Here is a 25,341-nt window from a genome sequence, read left to right on the forward strand (position 1 = left end):
CCACCCCCAATACCTGAGGGGATTTTTCCTGGTAGAGCTTCAAGAGGTAAAACTCAAAAAAGCATTGGGTCCCCTGGAAGTTTTTTAACTCTCAGACTTGTCCACACTGAGTCTCTGGCAATTTGTTTATTACAGTTCAGGCTTTGCTACCAGTACTGGTTCTTATGGTGGTTTTTTACTCAGGGTTTCTGTTAAGTTGTGACTCTTTGTATCTGCTGTCTGTCAGAAAAGGGAATGTTTCTCAGCTCTTCTAAAGGACTACTTTTCAGAAGGCCCACAAAGCAGTGAAATAACTGAGGATGCAAGTTGGGTGAGGAATTACTACCATGGCTATGGTTCCTAAGAAATCAGTGCATTCATGAGTTATTTGAAAAGGAACTGTTTTATTACCTCATGTCCAGAGATAAAGATCCTAAGGTCTGTACTGTAATAGCTTTGACTGAAGGAGACTGAGAAAGTTGGTGCTATAGGTTGATTTGTATCGTGGCACTCTTTTATCATTTGCCTGTAGCTGTATTTGCTTAGGAAAACCATGCTTCAGTCCACCCCTGCCTCTTTCTACTTTAGTCGGTGTTGTTTGCACCAAATGGATTATTTGGAATTAAGTTGGATTGGGATGGGCATTGCACCAAATCAAAATTTGATAATTTCGCATTTTAGGTCTTATAAGCATGTAACACATACTATTACGTAGTATGAAAGCAAACTGTGTACTTTGCATACATGAATTCAGTTCGTTTTCAGAGCAGCCTAATTAGGAAAGTACTGTCATGTCTATTTTATGGATAAGGAATATGAGACATAGAAAGGTCAAATAAATTACCTCAGGATACACAAGCAGCTAAAGGTAAGTGGCAGGGCTGTAATTCAACCTCCTGATTCCAAACACTAGTAAATACTACCGTACTCTTTTCAGTCACTACCGTTTCATGGCTTTCATTCTTCCCATTCTCCTTCTCTTGTCATTGCCTCCACCCCACTCCTACTTTTCCTTCGCCTCCAACTCACTATGTCAAAGAGAAAAGGAAAGACCACTTTTGAGACAAACTAATTTGCTGAAAGTTCAAGGCTACTAGCAGTATATAATACTCATTTCATCATATTCTACATTAACAAGGTAAAATATCCATTTATATTTCTGCTTTGGAACCTGGCATGCCCTTTGTTCACATTTCTGTTAGGATCATACTATTTTATTGATTTGTATGCACTATTTAGAAGAAAATTTTATGTATGACTTCCTATAGTCACCTTTGCCACTCTGAGAGCTGCAACAAATATTAGACTAATCTAATCAACAAGCAGAAGTCATCTAGAAGCAATTGGGCTTTATGCAAAAATAATGTAGGCCCACTGTCCCAAGTGTAACTGAGATGGACAGGTTTTTTTAATTTAATTTCCTTTATGTATAGGAAAAGAAAAATTTTAGATTAGGGTGTACATAAATTTGAGTTTGTTGAAGTTGGCTCTGGAAGGGTGTTGTACACCCTCATTTCCTAGTGGCCTGAAAAAGAATAATAAAAGAAAAATAATGAACCTTCTGTACTTAGTAAAAGGAAATGCTTTTTTTTTTTTGAGACGGAGTTTCACTCTTGTCGCCCAGGCTGGTGTGCAATGGTGCGATCTCGACTCAACCTCTGCCTCCCGGGTTCAAGTGATTCTCCTGCCTCAGCCTCCCAAGTAGCTGGGATTACAGGCATGCGTTACCACACCCAGCTAATTTTGTATTTTTAGTAGAGACAGAGTTTATCTAAGTCGATCAGGCTATTCTTGAACTCCCGACCTCAGGTGATCCGCCTGCCTCAACCTCACAAAGTGCTGGGATTACAGGCATGAGCCACTATGCCTAGCCTAGGAAATGCTTTTTAAGTATTTGAGGTCTGGCACAATATTTACCATTCCAAAACTCCCATTAACTTTGGTTTTTCTCCTCAGGATGATCAATCTTTATTCAGAAAGGCTTTGAGTACAGTTGTAGTTTATCTGCATAGATAATATCAACCAAGTTAGAATCAATACAGAGTAATATAGAATGACTATTTAAAATACTATAGGGAAAAGTTGGATTTTATTTTTTAAGCAAGATTACCCAAAGTTAAATTTGGCCAAAGCGGATATCAGTTCCTAGACTTGGGTTTTAACTTAAATGGATTTATTTATGGCCTCTAAGACAATCATTTTATTCTCACTGCATTCATGAAATAATTCACTAACACATTTCTCCCAAAGAGTTGCTAATGCAATGCTCTTTCCCTCAGTGGAATCATCTGATTGTTTTAGCCCAGGCACTATCATCTCATCATCAGAATATGTAAGAAATGTTTGACCTTTAATTAAAGTTGCAGAATATTAGCTGCTACTGTGTAGCATTCTAGAAATGTTTATAAAAATATGAAACCATGGGAGTTGGGAATAAAAAATAGTCTTCATCCCTTCTTCGTGTTAAATATCTGAAGAAAAAAGTGTTCTGGCTGATGAATTGGAAACGTTTTCATCCCCAGTAAATACGTAGCTGCTTAAGTATATTTCTTAACACTGTGAATCAAAGGGGAATATTTAAATGTGACCAAAAATTCTACATACATAACCTAGGAGGCAATATAATACAACATAATAGCTAAGACTGTGCAAAGGCTTTAGAGCCCAACAGACCTGGGCTGGAATTCTGGATCCCCCATTTATTGGCTGTGTGACCTTGTGCAAGTTTCTTAACCTTGCCAAACACCCATTCATGTGTAAATGTATCTAATAGTACCTACTTCACAAGGTGTGTGGTGGGAGGGATTTAAATCAGTTTATGAAAAATGCCTACAATAGTGCTTGGCACATAGAACTCAACAAGTGGTAGCAATTATTATTATAAAAGCAAAAGAATCTCAAATAAAAATCATAAAATATTAGTGTCATCAAAATTCAGTCATTAAACATATTTTATGATTAAAAAGAAGACTGCCAAAATCATGAAGCAGTTGGAAAATAAAAACATTACACTTGAAATTTCAATAACAGTAAGTTTGAGCTAGTTGTATTTTTGTTTTAGAATTTTTTGGTTATCATGAGATTTGACATCTTAAGTAAAAGGTCTATTTGTTATACCATGTTCTGGTGTGCTCTAGTGGTTTTGACAAGGTATACACATAGATGTTAGAAAAAAAAAACCCTTTGGTTGTTGCAATTTTCTCCTTATTGCATCTAATTGAAAACATAGAGGAAAGTGTAGAACACGTCTGTGGGTACTTTTCATACTAGTGATAGTACCATGGAAGTCTTTAAGAGAACTCCTATAGGCTTAGAATGTAGTGAAAATTTTGGGGACTCTATAACATTTGTATTACCACCCTCACCCTTACTCTTCACCCACTCACCTGCAAAAAAACAAAAAAGAAAAAAGAAACTATTCTAGTAATCAGCTGCTTCATTGTGCTAAAAAGTATTTCTGTTTTGGAAATACTTGCCAATGAAGCGAAAAGAATTTGGCATTTGGAAATATCTTCCATTGGCATAGCTTGTAATACAATTCACAGAAACTTTTAAAAACAACTTGAATATAGTATCTGTAAACTTTCATATTTACCACACTTTGGGGACAGGATCTTAAATCTTCCTATCTTATTCATCTTCACTTTTGAAGTTCTTTCAGAAATGTTCATGCTGATTAATAGTTAAACGATTTAAGTATTAACTTACCCATTTCTAGCACATATAATATAGTAGTAGCCTTTTAGTTGTTTTCTTGCTTCTGAAGCAGCCAGCATCCTTACATATTTTTCATTACTCATTATTGTCCTCAAAAATTGCTCTTCAAGCAAAATGTGGTTTCCTGTATTTCCTGTGTCATTCAATTATTGTATTTCTCCAAGTCTAACCCTAAGAACTAGATACCACACACTGTTTCCTAACAGATGGAAAATCCTTATGTTTTCACTTAACATCCCTCTATTAAGCAGCTCTCTCTGGGAGATGTCTCCCTTGCCCCATTAGTATGTTAAAGCGGCCAGATCCCTGAAATATAAATGATAAAAGTGGATTTCATATCTGACATTTTAAGTTACCAGGCATTTTTCCTTTATGGCTTAATCATTGAGATTTTTGAAGATAATATGTACAGGATGGGAAAGATTTTTATTTCAGAGACTGAAAAAAAGCAACATAGCATTTTAGTAGATTGCATAAAAATGGAGCAACAGTTAATTTTTATAATTTTTTACTTTAGCTATTAAAGACATTTTTTATAACTACATTTTAACAGCTTTTAACCTAACCTTAATAATAAATATTAGTTCCTTTGCCCAGGGTTTGGAAATAATCAGAAAGAATTCTCAGGCAAATTTGGCTTTTTAAAATATTTTATCCTGTTGTATTTTGTTGAGATTCCTTGGCAACTGGTACAGGGAAAAGAAGAATAAAAAATGAGATTCATTTATTTCTTATTTGCTAGAAAAAAAAGCTGCTATTCATACCAAACACACTTTTGGACTACAGGGCAATTAAAAAGAATTCAATACTAAGAAAAAAACCTGCTATTGTTTTCTTCACTGACAGAAGCAGCGAGTAAGTGGCAACTCATGACTCTAATGATGCATCATCCCTAGGCAGATTGTTTATAATGCATATGTAAAGTCAGTATAACTAGTGAAATCTGTAAGTATTTAACCCTGAATCTTCAATCTCTTTTATCTTTTACTTTGAGGAAACCTATTCTTGGTTTACTTGATACCCGGACTAGTTTGGTATAGAATTGAACAATTAACTTCTACATCAATTTGTCTGCACTGTGACCATTTTAACTAGCTCAGTTTTAAGCCTTGTTTAGAAATGGTAATTCCTCTTTCTAAATTTAATTTTATGTCCAAATGTTTTTGTTACAGCCTGGCCAAATTCAGGTCCCCAACTAACTTACTTTCATATATTCAAAGACTGAAAGAAGGCCACAAGGATGAAGCATAAATGAAGGGTGGATTGGTATGAGATGAAACAGGATGGGGGGGTAGGGGGATCAGATCATATATAGCTATATGAAGGCCATAATGAGGAGGTCAAATTTTATTCTCAGGGAAGCCATTTAAATTAGAATGTCATGATGTGATATTTCATTTTTAAAAGATCACTCTAGGTGCTAAAAACTACATGGGGCAGGAATAGATGGGAGACCAGAAAGGAGGCTCTTAGCATAATCTAGATTAGACCAGAGTAATCAAGGTGATGGAGAGAAGGGGAAAGATTCAGGACATGTTTTGTAGATAAAAGGTTCCAAGATCTGGTGACAGATTATATGAAGGCTCTCAGGAAAAGAGGCATCAAAGATAGGCCTAGGCCTGATATTCAGTTCATGCCACTGCCTTGGCTGCCTAGGTCTTTGTGTGAATCTTGTTATGAAGGGCCAATGCTTTTCTGTATCTGATGAGCCAAAGTTTTGGGCTTGAAATGGGGAAAAATCATGGATGAACAAGTTTGAAGAGGAGACAATCTAAGTTCTGTCCAGCTACATGTTTTAACGTTCCCCGATTGATGAGATTTACTTTAAAAGTACCTTCATGAAATTTTTCTGAAACTTTACAGCAGTGCCAAAAACATTCCAGACAAAAGTGTGTCCTGTTGTTTCATATAACAGACATGAATCTGATTTCTTCCACAACTTCTGACATCTTATCCACTAGCTTTGTTAGCCTGCAGGGGTTTCTATGAGGGTTTCTCACCCTCAGCACTACTGACATTTAGATGGGGTACTTTGGTTTAGGGGGCTGTTCAGTACATTATAGGATGTTTAGCACCATCCCTGGTCCACAAGATGCCAGCCGCAACTCTGTTATGAAAACCAAAAATGTTTCCAGATATCACCAAATGTCCTTTGGGAGCAAAATCATCCCCAGTTTAGAACCAAACTCATGGTGCTAGTAGTAACAAAACTAACACTTATTAAGCACTTGTTATAGCCCTTTTATCTTATACTACCAGAGCCAGTAGGTAATGTTTAAAATCTTTCTTTTTTTTTTTGAGACGAAGAAGTCTCGCTCTGTCACCCAGGCTGGAGTGCAGTGGCGCAATCTCGGCTCACTGCAAGCTCCGCCTCCCGGGTTCACGCCATTCTCCTGCCTCAGCCTCTCCGAGTAGCTGGGACTACAGGCACCCGCCACCACGCCCGGCTAATTTTTTTTGTATTTTTAGTAGAGACGGGGTTTCACTGTGGTCTCGATCTCCTGACCTCATGATCCGCCTGCCTCGGCCTCCCAAAGTACTGGGATTACAAGCATGAGCCACCATGCCCGGCCTATGTTTAAAATCTTATAAATCATAAAAATAGATAAACGCCTTTAATTTCTATTGTAAATGTAATTATAAATCCACTGAACAATTGATGTTGGACCACAGCCTTTTGAGTATGAATCCACTGGCTGGATTCCCAAATTGCCATGGTACATGAAGCATTTTCTACCATTTTTAGTTTCAATATTTTAGTGGGGGAAAAACTGGATTCTGCTTTCATCCTTGCTTTCTACATTTGTCCCATACCCATTTTAACCACTTTTTGGGTGGGGATGGGTTGAGGGGAGCAACTAGGTTTTTTTTTTTAAGTATTTCTAATGCATTCAACCTAGCTTTCAAATAAAACCAGAAGTCTTTTACACTCACAGTTTATGGACTGCTGAATATTTAACTAAATTACATAATTACCCTAAGTAAAACAAACAGGTTCAATGACCACTGCCACTAGCCTTTTGTAAGCATGCAGCTGATCATCTGGTGGGACAAAAGCATAAGGTTGGTTAGAGAATAGCCTCCTAGCCACAGTCTTCTACCATGTGATAAGTAAGTATGCCTATCGGCTAGTTTTACTAGGTAAAAATTGGTTAAGAGGTATTGTACGTGCGAAACACCATGTAAATTACTCTACTTGCATTCTCTTTTAATCTTCACAACAACCCTAATACATAATTATGTTAATGTTTGTGTTTTGCATTTGAGAAAACAAACATAAAGATAAGTGTTTTACAGAAGGTTATATAGTTAATGAAAGGACCAGGATGGGAACCCCAGGCAATCTAATATGTGCTTTACCATTTCATCACAAGTCCAAGGCCATAAAATTAATTTTCTACAGAGCACTAAGCTCCAGTTTGGTCCATGATCACAAACTGTACCTTGGAATCTTGACCTGTCATCTTCAAACTATGCTATGGCAATAAAATATGGGATATTAATATAAATCTACTACTTGGAACAATTCAAAGGATTGATAAGAAGCTCAGTGACTCCAAATCAAATCTATACATTTAAAGATAACCCAGACAAATATACCTGTATTAGTTTCCTATTTCTTTGATAACAAATCACCAAAAGCTTAATGCCCTAAAACAACAAAAATATATTATCTATAGGTTAGAAGTTTGACACAGGTCTCACAGGGCCAAAACCAAGGTGTCAGCAGGACTGTGTTCCTTTCTGGAGGTTCGAGGGAAGAATCCATTTCCTTACCTTTTCTAGCTTCTGGAGGGCACTCACATTCCTTGACTTGTGACCCTTCTTCCCCCTATCTTCGAAGCCAGTAGTTGCATCTCCCTGACCATTCATCTGTAGCCACATCGCCCCGACTGAATTTTCCTGCTTCCTTCTTCCACTTTTCAAAACCCTTGTGACCACATTGAGCTCACATGGATAATACAGGCTGATCTCCCTACCTCAATAAAATGAGCCTTAGAGCCTTGGCACAGCTTTGAGCCACAGTCAGTTCCTGTTCAGCTACATTAACTGTTTTGTTTTTAGTAGGCGTTTTCACAAGGTGATGTGACTCAAAAGTTTGATTTGTATGAGAAATCAGTCATGATTGAATTGCATAACTATCTGTCCTCAAAGTCCATGTAAATAGATCTATGTAATTATAATTAAAAACAATAATTACAGATATATCAGGGGTCCTTTAGTCTTCTAATAGTTGAGTCTAGTAAGTCTCACCGAATTCCACACACAAGATTCTAACATATGTACACATGCATTTGTTACAGAATGTAATTTAGATACTATAGTAACCAAATTCAAGGTAATGGACAAAAATTAGTAATTTTCATTAAAGCTTTCTATTTCTGGCTCCTCCTGAATGTGCGTTTTAAATGACTAGGACATTAAAGAGATTGTTTCAGATGAACTATCAGCACCTTTTTTATGTGTCATGTTCATCCAGACTATCCATCCAGATAATGGCTTTATTTCTGACACGTTTTATGTAAGTTTTTATCTACATATTCATGTAGTGGAAAAAAACTCACAAAAGTGCTTTCAAGCACTCACAGTGGTGTCTAAGCCACTATTAATTGAAAAAGCTGCTGTATTTAAAAAACTGCTAGTTCCTGTGAACCATGATCACGCCACTGCACTCCAGCCTGGGCCAAAAGTGCGAGACTCCGTCTCAAAAACAAAAAACAAAAAAAAAAAACTGCTAGTTCCTTTAAAAACTTAGAAAACTACACTGGAACTCCAAAAAGAGCTATGAATTAATAAATTTCTATGATTATAAAACTGATAAATTCCACAGTAAGGCAATTAAAGTGGCAATATTAATAGTATACCCTTTATTGAATACCTATGTGTCTGGCCCTTTGCTCATTTCATCCTTATAACCTGCAAGGTAAGTTAATCTTTTTACTGTTAAAGAACTGGATGGCAAAGGCTAAGCAACTTGCCAAGCGCCACAGAGCCTGGTAAATGTTGGAGATTTGAAGCCCAGTGTGACTCATTTTGAATCTGTTTTTATTTGCTAATATAGTTAAACATTTGAGTATATTCTCATGTTTCTATTTTTATTTAAAAAATGACTCAGAGTTTGAACATTTTAGTAGTGAAATTTTGTTCTCTGGCATTAAATATTTCAAAACTAGCATTTGGTTAGGTAAAACACTGATGTAATTATGAGTCTTATTAAGATATTTTGCAAAGATAATCAAGGTAAACAAATTTCTCATCAATTTTTAACTAGTTTAGGTAAAATGTTAATTACTTAAATTGAAACTTCAGGTCCTAGGACTTAGATAAGCAGATCCTTGAGTCCGATGCAAAAGGCATCATTCAAAGATAAATACATCAAAAGGCAATAACTGAGGACTAACTTGAAAAGTTTGAAAGGTGAAAAAACAGTTCTCATATTTTCTGTTTTCAGGAGATGAGTATGATGTATGTGCCATTTGTTTGGATGAGTATGAAGATGGAGACAAACTCAGAATCCTTCCCTGTTCCCATGGTATGAGTAATTACATACTGCTTTGAATTTTCATATAGTTAATTTATATTTAGGTTCCATATTCCAAGGGAAGAGACGGAAAATAGTTATTAGCACACCATAAGCCAGGCCCTGTACTAATTAGTGGTCTCATTCAGGGATGGAGGCGTATTTATAAAAATTTACAAACTTTCAGGCCGGGCATGGTGGCTCACGCCTGTAATCCCTTTGGGAGGCCAAGGCAGGCAGATCATGAGGTCAGGAGATCGAGACCATCCTGGCTAACACAGTGAAACCCCGTCTCTACTAAAAATATAAAAAATTAGCTGGGCGTGGTGGCGGGCGCCTGTAATCCCAGCTACTAGGGAGGCTGAGGCAGGAGAATGGCGTGAACCCGGGAGGCAGATGTTACAGTGAGCCGAGATTGCGCCACTGCACTCCAGCCTGGGTGACAGAGCAAGACTCCATCTCAAAAAATAATAATAATAATACTTTATAAACTTTCTTCCCGTCCCTACGTGATACATACAGAACACTGAATAAATATGGCAAGAGATTAAATATAAAAGTATCAACCGCAGCATACTAACTAAAGATGTATATTTTGCTTCAACAGCTTATCACTGCAAGTGTGTAGACCCTTGGCTAACTAAAACCAAAAAAACCTGTCCAGTGTGCAAGCAAAAAGTTGTTCCTTCTCAAGGCGATTCAGACTCTGACATAGATAGTAGTCAAGAAGAAAATGAAGTGACAGAACACACCCCTTTACTTAGACCTTTAGCTTCTGTCAGTGCCCAGTCATTTGGGGCTTTATCGGAATCCCGCTCACATCAGAACATGACAGAATCTTCAGACTATGAGGAAGACGACAATGAAGATACCGACAGTAGTGATGCAGAAAATGAAATTAATGAACATGATGTCGTGGTACAGTTGCAGCCTAATGGTGAACGGGATTACAACATAGCAAATACTGTTTGACTTTCAGATGATGATTGGTTTATTTCCCTTTAAAATGTTTAGGTATATACCGTAATTTGATTTTCTGCTCCCTTCAAAGATTTCTGTAGAAATAACTTATTTTTTAGTATTCTACAGTTTAATCAAATTACTGAAACAGGACTTTTGATCTGGTATTTATCTGCGAGAGTATACTTCATTCACTAATAATAGACTGGTGCTGTAACTCAAGCATCAATTCAGCTCTTCTTTTGGAATGAAAGTATAGCTAAAACATAAAAAAAAAAACCAAAAAAAAAAAACCTCAGTATAGCTTGCAATTAAGACCTAGATCACAGTATTTAAGTGTTTTGCGTTTTATACATGAGGTCAGTGCTACAGCCACCTAGCATGAACTAACCCAGCCTCCACTTCCATAAAGTTACCTACAGTTGTTGAGTTGGAATATGTTCTGGCATTTACCCGACCTGCCAATCATTAGGGAGAGGCAACAAGGTAATTCAGCCTTTCCTCCTATCAGCACAAAGAAAGAAACTCAAAGCTGTCTTTTCCCTTTCTGTTCCAAAGCAGTCTTACCCTGACAGGAGCAGTCTATACTAGTGCAGATTTCAACACTGTTTTTTAACGTTTTAATTACTATAGTGTTATGTAGAGATTTGATTCAGCAGCTAATGTTTCTGAACTTTACTTACTAATTTTCAGTGTCCTTAAGGGTTCTGTGGTGTTTGTTATCAAAGCAAAAAGAAAATGCTGCATAAAAATACCAAACTTCAGCAACTGTTAATACTCAGATCATATACCTCTTAATAAATAGCATCTTATGCTAATTAGCCCTGCTAAACTATGTACAGAGGAAACTGTTCAAGTATTGGATTTGAAAGTGACTCATGTTTAACAGAACTAATGATGTATTGAAACACTGTATTATGAAAAGCTAAATTATACATCATTGTAACTATGTAGAAAATGTAGACTAATGTATAATCAAAATGCTAAGGATTTTTATATGGCCTTGTATGAGGGGAGTTTGAATGTTAATAAACATGTTTTCCACTTTAAGATCCAGTAAATGTCTGTTTTACTGTAGTATTACTTACTTACCATATTAGCCTTATTTATATATATCCTATACAGGAATAATGATTGAGGTCAGAGAAATCACATCACCTTAGGATTTGATACAAGGTAACTGACCATTCACATGCAGTTAGGTAATATCCCAAAAAGTTTACACTGCTGCCAAAATTATTCCAAAAATAGTGTACATTTTGGTACCCTGTTGTAAATTATGGTATATCAAGGGAAAATTTCACTTTCCAAATTGCCTTTTAAAAAATAATGTTCATAATCAGGAAAAAAAATAGGCATTTCTACTTTGGAAAATAAACGGTTGAATTCAACATCACCTATCTGATACCTCATCCCTCTTCCCCTTTTTTATAAAAAATTAAAGAACCACAGGCCTGAGAAACAGGACATCAAAGATTACCACGGTAGTTAAGCAGAGTTTGGAATTTGACATAATTGCATGGGCCTAACCTTTTTAAACCTGCTTGGTCATTTGCATAATTTTCATTTAACCTAAGTGAGGGTGTGAGGACAAAACACTGAGCTCAGTATGTGGCACATAAATGCGCAATAAGTAATAGCCTTCAAAATAATTATTAAATAACAACAACAAACTTTCTAAAACAATATTTTAAAATAGGAAAAGGGAAAAAAATAAAAAGTCACAGTAGTGGGTAAGTATGTATTAGATGTTATATTCCCTCAGTCTTTAATCCAAAGTTTAGAACAAGGACCTAGTTCCTTTATGTTAGGAGTTTTTATGGAAAAAAAATTTTTTTTTTAAATTCCAAATTATTACTTTAATTGTAAAAAAAAAAATCTACGAAGTGTCTTATTTAGCAGCACTGGCTAGGACTGTTTGTTACTAGGTTCTGTTAACGTTCACTTGAAATGTTCTGTAATTTCATGGTATAGCTTTTTGAATAGGACAGTAGGTGCAATTAAAATCTAATTTCTATTTAAAAAACAAATTTAAAATTTTCTTGAATACAAAAGTAACATTAAAACACTAGAAATCAAAATATAGTCACCTAGAAACTTTCACTCCAGGAATAATATATTCCTTAATGTATTGCCTTCACAAATGTAAAATACATGTATATTAACACTGTATGTGCACCGTCATGTGACATGTTTATATCCTCATATTATTAACATTTATTGGTAAGGATTCTCATGTCATTCTTCAATGACTATTTTGTCCTATGGACTTAAAATCATTTATTCAAACCGTACCCCTTAAAAAGCTGAACTTTGTAGATATTTTCCAAGTTTGCATGTCATAAGTAATGCAGCATGATGGACATTCTGGTATACAAATTTGTATAGCTTTATTTCCATATGCTAAATTCCTAGAACTAAGTACAAAGCGAAGTACACATGTATATATTTCGCTAAGTATTTTTCTAATGAAATTGTGGGTAGAGAGCCAATGAATAGTTTCATGACATACTATTTTAGTGATACAGTCACCCTTTACCACCTTCTACCCCCAACCTCCTCTCTGAACACACACATACACACTGCCCCCTCACCTACTTACAAATTAATTCATTAAGAGTTTCAGAATTTTGGTCACTGCTTTCTGTAATTGGTTACCCTAATAGTTCTTTACATGTAAAGTGTGAATGTGTATTATTGTAAAATCTCAAATCATCACAACTCAACCACCAAATTTTCATTTGCCCAATCTTTTGGCCTTAACAGGTCAAGAAACTGATACCAGGTTTTTATTATAGCTTTACAATTTCTGGGTTATGTCCAACTACCAAAATAGCCCCAAATCCTTTATCTCCCATACTTGTACATCCCTATGTACAACCATATTCACAACCAATGCCTGACTAGTCAAAAAAAACTTTCATTATGCATAGTATATTTTAAGACAGGTTAATTCCTATTCCCTAACCCATTGTTTCTCAAAAGGTAGCATATACACCACTTAAAATGAATCAGACTGACCCAGTGATTGTTTCTGAAAAGGGATTCCTGGGCTTATGGACTCTCCATCTCCAGAGTGGAACCCCAGAGTCCATAATCTGCCTCATAACCAGCTCCCCAGTTTTACTGGGACCCACTAACTTTTGAGCACCCCTGGCTCTAAGCGTCTGCTTGACAGTTGTTGGTAATAATGATTTATCTAAATAGCCCTAAATTTACATATGTACCAAACTTCAATACATATCAGGGATTTTATGGCCTCTGGATTTAAATCTATTACATAGCCATGGTCAACATGTCACTACAAAGCCAAAAAATGTAAAAGCATCCCAATTATCTTATATGCTGCCTAAGGAATGTCTTCTGCTCTTATGTGGGAGGGCCCCAGCTGGCTGACTTCAGCCTGCCAACACAGCCTCGAAATCTAAAGTCATATGACATTTCAACACAGAAAAATCCACAATAGTGCAGAAACCCTTCTTGGTACTTCCTTTACTGTTTATTAAATTTCACATCCAGAAACCAGCAAGAAGAGGAAAATACTTATTTTCTAGCAGATAAGTCAGTTGCTTCTCACATACGCCTGAAGATGAGCCTGAAATGACTAAAAGCTATGAGTAACAGATCAAAGCCCATTAAAAAGAAATTCCCAGGCACTAATTTTATCTGTAATATTACTTGAAGTAGGCCATCACCTAATATTGTTAAAGTTTTATGCTTGCAGCAGACTTTGGCCTATTCTGTGTATTCCCATTGTCAAAAATCAACTTTTAACAGTTTATATAAATAATGTATATAAACAACAGGAGCCTAGAGTATTTGGTTGGAATAAATTTATTTCATCTGTCTGTAAACAAGGTGTTTAATAGTTATGGCATTTTTTTAAATGCATATTAAATCAGATGAGTTAGACTGTATCCCAGATGTAACAGTGCAGGGAAAGAAATGGACAAATCAGCAACAAGATTTGTTTTTAAATCTGTACATTATCCACAAGGCCCAAACAATAGAAGCAAATACTAGAATGTCCCTAAAGTAGTGCCATTCGAAAGAAACCCTTAATAGGTCAGTTAAAATCCATCTCACAATAGCAACAGTTCATTTTAACAATAGTATGGCACAGAATACATATGAAAAAAATTCATCACAAGACAGCCAAGTCCACAACAATGCAACTTCATATAAAAACTCAAGCTGCAAATAAAAATTGGTCCTATGAAGAACAAACTGGACACACTCCAGATGGTTATGTTGGGATACCTAATGTCCATAATGGCAGCCTTTTACAATTTTACTAAAGAGTAGAGCTGGTGTGCAAAGAAAAAGGAAGAAAAATCTGAGCTATTGCAATGATGGAATGTCCCTGGGGATTCAATCAGTATGGTTACTGTAAGGTCATGGGAGGAAGTGCTTTTTGCTCTTGTTTTGCCATTGCACTCTTCATATGTCCTGTAGACACTATGAATAAAAGTTTGTCTCTACTCAAGTGCAACAACAATACTAAAAGCAAACTACTGCAGCTCTCAATAGCTCATCAACAAAAGGGATATTAATTGGTTAAAAAAAAACAGGCACTGCATAAAAAAAGATGGAAGCAAACCAAATGCCTATGTGCGAAGGGGCGGCGGGGGGGGGGGGGGGGGGGCGGGAAAAAGAGAAGAGTGAAGGAAAGATGCATGCACTTTTTCCTCCCAACCATGCGCTACAAAAGGAAGACTAAATGAGCCAAGTAAATGCTCAAAGTGCTGAAAAGACACTGATCAGAGATTGTACAACCGGCACCTTGCTTAATATTAACTTATTTTAGTAATCAATATCCCATTAATTGCTAAGACAAAGTGATGCCCAACTTGGCATGCCCCCTCCCCCCAATTTCAAGGTATCATGCAAATCATTATTGTGCTGCAATTATGTTGCCAGATAAGGGTTGGTTACATACAGTGGTTAACATACAAATGATCCATTGGGCAAACAGGAATCATGACATTAGAAAATAGGTAAAGAAAAATTAGCTACCATCTATAGTTTGGTAGCATTGTGACCATAATTAGGGTTGTTGATGAAGACAGTTGCTAGGTAGATGGGGAGAGGCTGCTTACACATCAGACCTCCTCAGGTATAAAGCGAGTTCATATGCTTTCTTGTTAAGTGTGCCTCCGTGGACACCTTCCTTTCCCATGACTATAACCAATGCTGGAGTACACAAGGAAACAAAACAAAAGTGAACAGAATTATTTTGGGGGGGGAGGGCAGAAAGAAAGACACCTTTCCCCACCAACAGAGGGATACAAAGGAGACACAGGTTCATACCCCATCACCCTGCATTGCTAATAAAATTTCCAGAATTAAGACTTAAGCTTACAGCTAGGAAAGTTTAAGAGCAATTTTCCCCTAATACTTAACAGTCTGCCTAGCAGCTAGAACCCAGAGTCTCTCAAGTATTTTGCCATTGAGTATGCCTTCTTATTCAATCCGCCTCCATGGACCCCTTCTTTTCCCATTACAAAGACCAAGACTGAAAGAGAAAGAAGAAAAGTGTTTCAAAAGAAGTGTTAATCAAGAAAGTCACATAAGTTTTAGCAGACAGAACCCCGATTAATAAGTTAACATTAAGTTAGTTTTCCATGAACTGCCAAGCACTGAAGTCAAGTAGGTTTCCAAAAAGAACTTTCAAACATAATATACTAAACAGAAAATAGTAAACTTGACTGCATCTTAGAAGCCAATCAATGCAAGCAAAAGTTCTATACAACTATCTTTACACTAGATACAGAAAAAAAAAAAAAAAGTGATCATTTGTCTTCTATTTAAGGGCAAAAAAATTCTGGCTGATGTCAAGTACATGTTATTACTTGCCCCAAAAATATAAACTTAGTAAACCTGGAGAGTTACTTACAAACTCTCCCCAAATTTTAACATGCTTGATAAGTTTAACATGCTTGATAAGTTTAAACTATTAAGTTTTACCAGTGAGGCTAAATGTATCTATTATTTCCAGAGGAAAATGAAGATCAAATTTTAAGTAGCATACTCAGTATCATTCAGAAAAGGCCAAATTAAATTATTTAAGGTGTTTGCTTACTGATAACTTCACCGTAGTAGCCTTGTTTTTAATTGCGTCTAAAAAAATAGGTTTACGATTTCTAATTGCTCTTCTATGATGCAATTCAAAGGTCTATAACCCAAAATATATGTGTATGTCAAATTTTATATTCACTACCACTAGATGTCAGTAGTGCTGTATCGTATAAAATATTCTGGTTTTTTGTCTTGTGTTTGACGCTTCTTTTTAGCGTATAGTGCAGCTAAGGTTTAAAGAGATTTGTCACTATTTCAAAGTCATCTAATTTTCTCATAAATACTTATAAACATCAACTCACACCAGAATACAAGTAACTTTTGGGATAATCACAGGGAGCTGGTAGAGCCATAGCATTAATTATAACTCACGGCAGCTTCAAGTCCCCTCACATGGTAGAGCTGTTATTAAAATTAGATGTGCCAAGTCAGCTATGTGAGGCTACAGAAGCACTCTCTATTTACAAAATATTCGTATGCATTAACACATTAAAATGTATTTGTATATCAATGAGATATTATAATAAACCTCAATTTCAAAAGTTTATTTTGAAAAAGTAGGGAGACTTCTTTAGCACAATTAGGAGTTTCTATAATGCTGACAACAGTCTGGAGACACCTGAATTTTTGGACCAAGTATACAAACTAAATGTAATTTCCTACTTTTCAAATCTAAGTCTCAGACACAATCTTTGAAAATATTTCAGTGAATGGACAACTTACTCCAGAATCCTCATCTAATTATCTTTTCCCCAGCAAAGTTCCTAACTGAAAAATGAACTGATATTAATTTTTCCTTCTTTATGCTGAGTAGTGAAATGGTTAGAATACAAGCAAGAAAAGAGATCCAAAGATCAAACACACACTGAAAGGGACTAAAATAACCAAGTGATTTGAACAATTTAACAATCAGAAACACCACAGGATGATTATTTGACATGTCAAGCAGTTTAAGAGACTTTTAAGTTTAATAAAGCTGAAAGTGAGTTGATACGAATATTCTATCTTAGAACAAAATCAGGATTTAAGAGGCCAGGTTGTAGATGCTGTAGAGTAGGTAAAACTAAAGCAGTGCTTTTCCATAGTGCTGGGCAGTTCACAAAAACCACCTTAATAGCCATTATGGACTAACTTTTTTTCAAAATGTTAAAAGAAACTGCTTAATAAGTTGTAATGTGCATGCAACTTTAACCAGAAGAACGCCTTCCTTACCTCTACCAGCTCTGCCGACAGCCACATTGTATGTTGGCTCCCCACCTTGACTCTTTGTCCGGATGTCCATTGTGCAGTCACCATCGACGTATAGACTATCTCTGATCACTGAGCATTTCTTCGCGCCAAGAGTCAAACCGTTGGTAAAGAAACCTTCCCGGTCTTTTCCTACAATCATATCTATTTCTATTGGCTGCCCCCCACCAAAAAGAAAAAAAAAAAAAACATTAAGTTGTAGTTAATTCCTTTTAGGGCTTGATGTAACAGGAAAGGCTGTGTGCTAGGCTTATACTACCACTGCCAGACAGCCATATTTCACTAATGTAAAACCAAGATTCAGTCTTTTCTAAATAATTACTTAATCCTATATAATCACATCTTTTACATCAGTTGATTTGACCTCAGTTAACGGTGTCGTCTCTTAACCAAGACCAGTCTATACAAAGAAACTCTAAAGAGCTGATAGTTGACACTAGACAAAGTGCAAACTTAAAGAGTTATTTATAAACTGTATTAAGTCAGCTGGTGCCTGAAAGTGTTCACATAATGGTAAACTTCAGCTATCAACTCTTTGAACACAGCTGGTCTATGATATTCAGTCCCATTACAGTAAATCATGTTTCATCAAATTTAAAGTTGCTTCAAAGTCTCCCAAAATAAAGCCTGTTCTTTGATTTGTTCACTTCTCTGCTTAGAATAACTAGAAATAAACCTGATGATATGGACTTCAATCTCTGGACATCAGTGCTTTTCCGAGTTCATATTTCCCTCCTATTTTTCTAGCCACGACTCCTGTTTCTTTCCAACTTCCCTTCCCCTCCCATCTCAGTAATCAGTTTTCTTTCTGGGCAAACGCAAAGTGGATTCTGTCTACAGCACTGCGGTAGGCAATAGTAAAACAGAAAAAATGGAGGGAGATTGGGAAAGAAACTGAGGTAGCCACCAGAACCGGAAAGGAGAAAACGTGCATTCTAACATTCCATGAATAAGAAGGAAGGCGTCGCCCCCATCAGAACTGCAGAGTCATAGCAGGCCCCAGCCATTTCCAAGCACACTCCCGCAATCTTCCTAGTCAGACAGCGGGAACTCACACACAAAGACAGGAGGACTGCAGGAAAAAAGTTGATGACCAGATGCCAATTCCCTACAAGAATTGCAGTCCACTGCGGGCATACGAGACCTTAAAGTACTACTATCAAGGACTGAGTTCTAAACTTAGACTTTAAACCATGTTAAGTGGTAAAAGAATAATTAGCACCCTTAATAGGGGACCTGAATTTTGGTGTTTAATGGGAAGGGAGCGTGGTGCTAAGAAATTAAGGGAATGGTCTCTTATTTACAATTATCATACAATTATCATAATTTTAGAAACAGCCTTGGGCAGAAACAGGCAAAACAATAAGCTGGAGGCTTAGTGGCAAATATTCCCCAAACATATTGCAACCAACTCAAAACCATCAAGTCTCAAGAAAATCAGGCAATGTGAAGCATAAAACTGCATTAGTTCCTTTACTGCCACCACTAAAGAGGGAGGGACTTGGAGAAGTGAAGTGTGCTCCTGGTCTTCGCAAATAATTCAAAGCCCCCGAAAAGCACCCCTTTTTTTGAGCTATGTTGCGTAACTGGGGATAACCGTATATCGATGAATCTCCATATGAAGAGAGAAATCAATGGCAGTTCGCCATCTTGGAGAATTAAAAAAAAAAAAAAAAAAAAAAAACAACCTATAGAGCCAGAGCTGAAGTCGAGATTCACGAATCCACCTACGCGGTCGGCGTACATCTCTCGCAAGCCCCAGAGGCCTGGACATCGGCAAACCTACGCAAAGTCGCTTCGAGAATCCCGGGGGCCGGGCCGGGGCCGCCGCCTCCCACAGCCGGAGGCGCGCTGTCCGCGGAGCAAGAAGAGACCAGAGAGCCTGGGGACCTCCACCCGGGGCCCGCGCTCCCCAGCCCGGATCCCCGACCCCCGCTTCCACCCCAAGACGTGCATAGCAAACCTCGGGGCTTCAAGAGAACCTAGGGGAACCGCACTAGGAGGAAAAAAGGAACCCCTCCCCTTGCCCTGGCCGGTGCGTGCCCCCTCCCCCAACCCGGGCACCTGGACCGACGCTGGGAACGCCGGGGGCGCCCAGCCAGGGCCAGCGAGGAGTCCGGCCGCCGCCCCCCGCCTGTCAGAGCAGCCCCGGGTGAGGGGGCGTCCCCGGGCCTCGGCCTCCCCGCCCGCCCGGCAGCCGCATCCTCGGCGCCCGCTGCCTAGCACACCTGCGGGCTCGGCCCTCAGTGTTCCAGCCCCGCGCTGCGGCGCCCCCGCAGCCGGCCAACCCCGCTCCGGCGCAGGGACCAGGGTACCGGCCGCCACTGGTCCTCACCGTAATGCTCTGAAAGACGCCCCCGGCCGTGGCTGCCCAGACGTATTTGGCGTCGCAGTAGCCGACAATGGCGGCCTCCTGGCAGCAGCCATCGCACATCAGGTTATCCACGTAGCTCTGCCAACCGGCCATCTTCGAGCCCTTCGCACTGCAGCGCGGACGGCGAGGAGCAGCAGGCGCAGCGGCGGCGGCGGCGGTAGCGGGCGGCGGCGGCGGCGCGGGGGGAGGCGGGGCGGGGGCGGAGAGGAGGCGGCTCTGCGCAGGCACCGACCGCCCCCCTCCCCGAGGAGCTGCGGAGGGAGGACGCGGGTTCAGCGATGAGGGACGAACCTCAGAGCGCGCTCGGCCGCCCGGCCGCCCGCAGCCGCGGGGCTGACAAACCAGCGGTAGGAGGCTGCAAAGCGGCTGTGCCGGCGGCGGCGGCGGCTGCTCCTTACCGCAGCGCCCTCCGTTTTCCGCGGACACGACGGGGCGTGCGCGCGCGCGTGCGTGCGATCCTTCCGCGGCGCCCGGGCACGGAGGGTCCCGGGAAGGGCGGGGGGAGACTGAGGCGGGGGCGCGGAGGGATACCGCCCCGGGACAATCACGGCCGCCACGTGCGGGAGGCGCCGGCTGGGTGCGGTGGCGTTGCGGTGGAGGGCCGAGCTTCGGACCCCAGGCCGGCGGAGAGGGTTGCCCCCGCGTCGCTCTCGGCACCCCAGGAACAGCGGCGGCAAGGACGCCTTGGAGCCCCGCGGCCGGGCCGCGCCGCGATGTGCTTTCCTCCTGTGTCCGCTGCCCGGGATGCGGAATCTTGAGCCTCGGTGTCGGGTTGCAGAGTTGCCCTGGTGACGGGATGTGGAGCGTTTCCTCCTCTTTGTGGTGGGGACGGCTGGTGGCAGGGGCGGCTGGTGGCAGGGTTGCCCACGCTAATCTCCGAGTCTCTTAAGGGCACCCTCTTTCCTGGACCCCTCTTGCGCCTCGTCCATAAAGGCAGACCCGCGGGCGCGCGCCGGCAACCTGAAATCAGAGCAGGCGTCCGTGGCGCTCAGGCACCTTGCTGAGCTTCGCCGATCTTTCATTGTTGCTTTATTTGGGTACCAAGGGCCTCTCATTCTGTGTATTCTTTGCCTGAAGGAGCCCCCTTAATGTTGCTAATCACGTGTGGTTAAATTGCTCGTAAATTCCGAACAAAACAAATAGCGACCTGTGTTACACTTTCTTTGTAACTGGGAAAGTTACTGGTGGCTTCAAGTATACGCAGAAAACACAAAGATTAAAAACTAGGGAAGAGTTCACTGAATGAACACCATAACACTACTTACTGCTCTGCAGGGTAAAATAATTTCGGGACCCAGGTCTGGGAAAGATTTGTACAAGGTAAACGGTGGGTAGAGTGCCTGAGAAATTCGTATCGTCTTTGGTAGCCTCTGGGCACTAGGACTAGACATGGAATTAGGGGTCCCCCAACAATGACTTCAATTTTAGGTTAATAGAAACCATCTGCCCCTTAAGGGAAGGAAAGCACCAAAATGTAGATAAGTTGATGTTCACCCTTAAAGTTATCGTGTAAGGTCATGATTTGTAGGAGAATTAAGGAATGTATCTCTGGAAAGGACAAGAACGTTGCTTTTAAAAGTCTAATGGGTTCTGAAGTTTTATATTTTTTCTGCTGATTGCTTTAAAATGTTCAGCTACTAGAGAGAAAAAAAAAGTACAGTAAAAGAACCCCCAAGTCAGAGACCTATCAGACTGAGAATATGTATTTTCTCATGTTCTAAAGATACAGAATACCTGTGTGAAATGTGAGCCAAAAATTGTTTCATTTTTGTAAGTGTGCCTCCCACCTGATTTAATTACACTTAATTGTTCTTGTTTATGACTCTGCCTTTTATGGTGATGTTGATCACTTTAGTCCTTCGATCATAGCACTGTATCATCTTAAAAGTTAATAATAGATTACTTGTAACAGGCTCACTATGTGAGAATTCATCAAGCTGTATGTACATTTATTATTGTGCTCTTCATTGTATGTATAATTCAGTAAATTGAAACAGTAAACAAAAAGGTAATGATAGAAAAAATAAAGTGATAACTTGATGTTGAATTTTTATTAATTTACTCTGAAGGTTTTAAGATATAATTTCTAGACGTTATTATCTTATTGTTATAGCACAGAGTTGGAAATAACTACATTCTTTTCCTATTCTTTTATTGTTGGCTTTAAACAGTGAAAGAATTTGACCAACAATATTTTCGAATTCATATCTCAAAAGATTCTAAAACACATTTCTTGGGTAACATATTCACAAAAATTTAGAATTCTTGCCATTTTTCTATATTTTTCAAAATATAATTCATTTTAAATTACTGCTTACTTTTCCAACATGATGTTATTTTTCTAGAATTGCAAACAGTAAAATTTAAACAACTATAAAAAATAGATTAATATATAATGATTAATGTATAATAAATTTTACAGTTTCAATTTTTAGGTTATATATTCAAAGAGAGTCCATGTGCTGTCTCGGTTTTCAGTACTGTAATAAAGTAATCTGTGCTTTTTTGTTTATTGAGATGAGACTCCGTCGCCAGGGCTGGAGTGCAGTGGCATGATCTCGGCTTACTGCAACCTCCGCCTCCTGGGTTCAAGCGATTCTCCTGCCTCAGCCTCCCAAAAGTAGCTGGGATTACAGACGCCCGCCACTACGCCCAGCTAATTTTTTGTATTTTTTGTAGAGACAGGGTTTCACCATATTGTCCAGGCTGGCCTTGAACTCCTGACCTCGTGATTCACCTGCCTTGGCCTCCCAAAGTGCTGGGATTACAGGCATGAGCCACCATGCCCGGCCACCTGTGCTTGTTTTCTTTAGAGCCAGCTTCCTTGCATGCTGCTTTATTTTCCATTTGTGTACAGTGATCTCTTCCTATTTCATCTAAGTGTTGCTTATACATTTCAGAAAGTATAAATGGAGGTGGAATACTGAGCTTTAGTAATCACAATATTGGTTCACTTAAGTCCAAAGGAGTATTAATGTGAGAAAAAGAATTGCCAATTTGTATCTTTCTCTACTTTTCTGAGAGTAAGTAATCCCTAGGATAATAATTGTAATATCTGGGCAGAAGTTTAGAAAAGTTGTGGCTGTGTTGTTGATACAAATATCCAGAACAATGTAGCCATTAACAATCAGTAGCATATTTAAGTTTGGAGTGCATTGTTATGCATTCTTTCCAGGATTATTTTATTCTTACCGAGTAAAGCAGAAACTGTGTAGTAAGCTACATTCTTAAATGTGTAAGTGGTGTCTGAACCACTTGAGTCCATGTAAAAATCATTTGAAATTCTAGCAAAACACAAACAAGAAATTATCTTTAAAATATACACAACCTGATAATCATTGGGGGCAGAATCTAAAACTATACACTGTAATTACCCCCAAATTTAGTAAAACCATAATTAACCATTGGTTATTTAAAAATTTCACCTGCATACTTCATTTCTGAAAAAAGTATATGAATTATAAAAGCAATATCACAGCAATAAAGTTTAGAAAATGGAGAAAAATCCTTAATCCCACAAGCTAATACAAATATCTTTTGAATGTATTCACTGTTTTATTTATGATTTTTACAGTAAAGAACAAGGAGGACTTATAATTCTGCATTTGGCCATTTTACCCTGAAATTCTATGAATTTTTGCTTTTATATTTTCAGGCTATTAGGAAAATGGAAATTTAAATTGTTGTATTTTTCCTTTCTGGTGAATTCTTTATTATTTAGTAGTTGGCCTCTTTATCACCAATACTGCTTTTTGTCTTAAAATTTTTGTCAAATATTAAGGTAATATCCCAGCTCTCTTTTTATTGGTGTTTACCTTATATATCTTTTCCCTCCCCCACCTCTCTTTCAACCTTTCTCTGTCCTTTTTATTTTGTGTCTCATAAACTTCACACAGCTGGATTTTGTTTTTTTATCCAATATGGCAGTATAACCTTTAATTGGCAAGTTTATTCCATTTACATTCATTGTAATTATTGACATATATTTGGACTTGAACTAATTTTATTAGTCTCATTTGTTTTCTATGCTTTTTTCTTCCTTACCTTTAAAAAAATGTGGGGCATGTGTGTTTTATTCTTCCATATTTTTTTCAAATTTATCTTAGTGTTACCCTTAAATTTTTCTTAGTGTTACCCTTAAATTTTTGCCTTGCATATTTAATACAATAAAGTTTTAAGTTAAATATCTTAAACACTACCTCTAGACAATCCAAAAACCTTAGAATGTTTTAAATCTGGACACCTCTCTCCAGACTATCTTACACAGATGTTTATGTATGTGTGTATATATATATGTACTTACATGTTTGTATTTTATTTACTTACTATTCCTTTTCATATCTCAGATCATTCTATGATCATTTTTCTTTCTTTCTAAAGTACATCTTTTAGAAGTTCCTTTAATAGAGGTCTCTTGGTGAGAAACTATGTTTATCTGAAAATGTATTTATATCACTTTCATCCTCTGACAATGGGTTGGATCTACAATGCAAAATGGACACTTTGAAGATGTTATTCCATTTCATTTTGGTTTTTGTCACTGCTGTTGTATCATATGGATGATTTGTCTCTTTTCCTCTGGCTACTTTGGAAGCTTTTTGTGTTTGCTCTTCTACAGTTTCACTATGATGTGTCTACATTTGGGTTTCTTTTATTCTACTTAGGAAAATAGATTTGTATTTATCATCACTTCTGTAAAATTCTCAATCACTATCTCTTCAATTAATTCCTTTTTCTCAGTTCTCTTTACTGTCTTAGAGTTCAGAATACATATTTTCTGTTTCCTCTTCTGTTCTCCATATCTCTTAGCTTTTTTCATCTTTTTCATCTTCTTACTACTCTGTGCTCTATTCTGAGTAATTTCCTCAGATGTGTATTCCAGATCAGTGTTCAACTATGTTTCATCTGTTGTTAAACCCATACATTGAGACTTTTTTAATTTCTAAAAGTCTATTTTTCATTTTAGAAGTTCCATTTTATTGTTATGCGTATCTTCCCAGTTATTCCTGATACTCATGTATTCCTTCCCGATCTTTGTGGTTCCATACTTCATTTCTTTAAATGTTTCTTACCTACTTATTCTGTACTCTGTATCTATATCTCAGTACTCAGTATTAAATGAGGCTTTTAAAATCTTTTGTTTTTGCCCAATGAAACCATTCCAATATATAAACAAGTTGTATGTTGTTTCTAATCTACCTCACCCATAGTGGCTTGCCTCCTTGTATGCTTGGTGATCTTAAAGACTGCAAATGATATTTCATTGATCTTAATATGTGGGAAATTTAATGGCCTAAAATGTGGAGACATTTCTTCAAAAAACAGTTTGTATCTGCTTCTACTATATGTCCGGAGTGCTAGCAACCTGGGGGCACTTTAACCCTTTCTGTAGTGCCCCCTAAATGCAGGAGTATCTGATTCAGCTCCTCACATAGCTGCCACTGGCATCTGCACTCAGACTAGC

General features: G+C 38.3%; 2 protein-coding genes and 1 pseudogene across 5 annotated transcripts in view; 2 read left to right on the forward strand and 1 right to left on the reverse strand.

The window, feature by feature from the left end:
- The window catches only part of RNF13 (ring finger protein 13), a 181,521-nt gene extending 170,294 nt beyond the window's left edge, over positions 1-11,227 (forward strand). For all 3 annotated transcript variants that reach the window (XM_032173827.3, XM_032173828.2, XM_058427085.1), the window contains 2 exons: positions 9,149-9,229; positions 9,825-11,227. In XM_032173827.3, coding sequence (XP_032029718.1) covers positions 9,149-9,229; positions 9,825-10,189 — 446 coding nt within the window. In that variant the 3' untranslated portion in view covers positions 10,190-11,227. The remainder of the gene's footprint in view (positions 1-9,148; positions 9,230-9,824) is intronic.
- A 2,766-nt stretch (positions 11,228-13,993) lies between these two features.
- On the reverse strand, positions 13,994-20,154 carry PFN2 (profilin 2). Of its 2 annotated transcripts, none has more exons than XM_032173831.2 (3): positions 19,839-20,154; positions 17,468-17,660; positions 13,994-15,370 (listed from the first exon to the last, which is right to left on the reverse strand). In XM_032173831.2, the coding sequence occupies exons 1-3, from the start codon at positions 19,968-19,970 to the stop codon at positions 15,273-15,275; spliced, it is 423 nt and encodes a 140-aa protein (XP_032029722.1). In that variant the 5' UTR covers positions 19,971-20,154; the 3' UTR covers positions 13,994-15,272. The 2 variants fall into 2 exon arrangements, with proteins under 2 accessions (XP_032029722.1, XP_032029721.1); XM_032173830.2 differs by having other exon boundaries at positions 13,994-15,692; positions 19,839-20,152.
- Position 20,155: 1 nt separating this feature from the next.
- On the forward strand, positions 20,156-21,981 carry LOC116481140 (uncharacterized; annotated as a pseudogene).
- Positions 21,982-25,341: the final 3,360 nt, after the last annotated feature.

Source organism: Hylobates moloch, unplaced genomic scaffold (assembly GCF_009828535.3).
Source record: "Hylobates moloch isolate HMO894 unplaced genomic scaffold, HMol_V3 SCAFFOLD_13, whole genome shotgun sequence".
In the NCBI taxonomy this organism is placed as follows: domain Eukaryota; kingdom Metazoa; phylum Chordata; class Mammalia; order Primates; family Hylobatidae; genus Hylobates; species Hylobates moloch.

Coding starts and splice junctions, on each gene's coding strand:
- PFN2 (XM_032173831.2), bottom strand. CDS start 19,970: ATGGCCGGTTGGCAGAGCTACGTGGATAACCTGATGTGCGATGGCTGC. Junction 17,661..19,838: donor GCGTCTTTCAGAGCATTACG/GTGAGGACCAGT, acceptor GGTGGGGGGCAG/CCAATAGAAATAGATATGAT. Junction 15,371..17,467: donor TGTCGGCAGAGCTGGTAGAG/GTAAGGAAGGCG, acceptor TGTGTACTCCAG/CATTGGTTATAGTCATGGGA.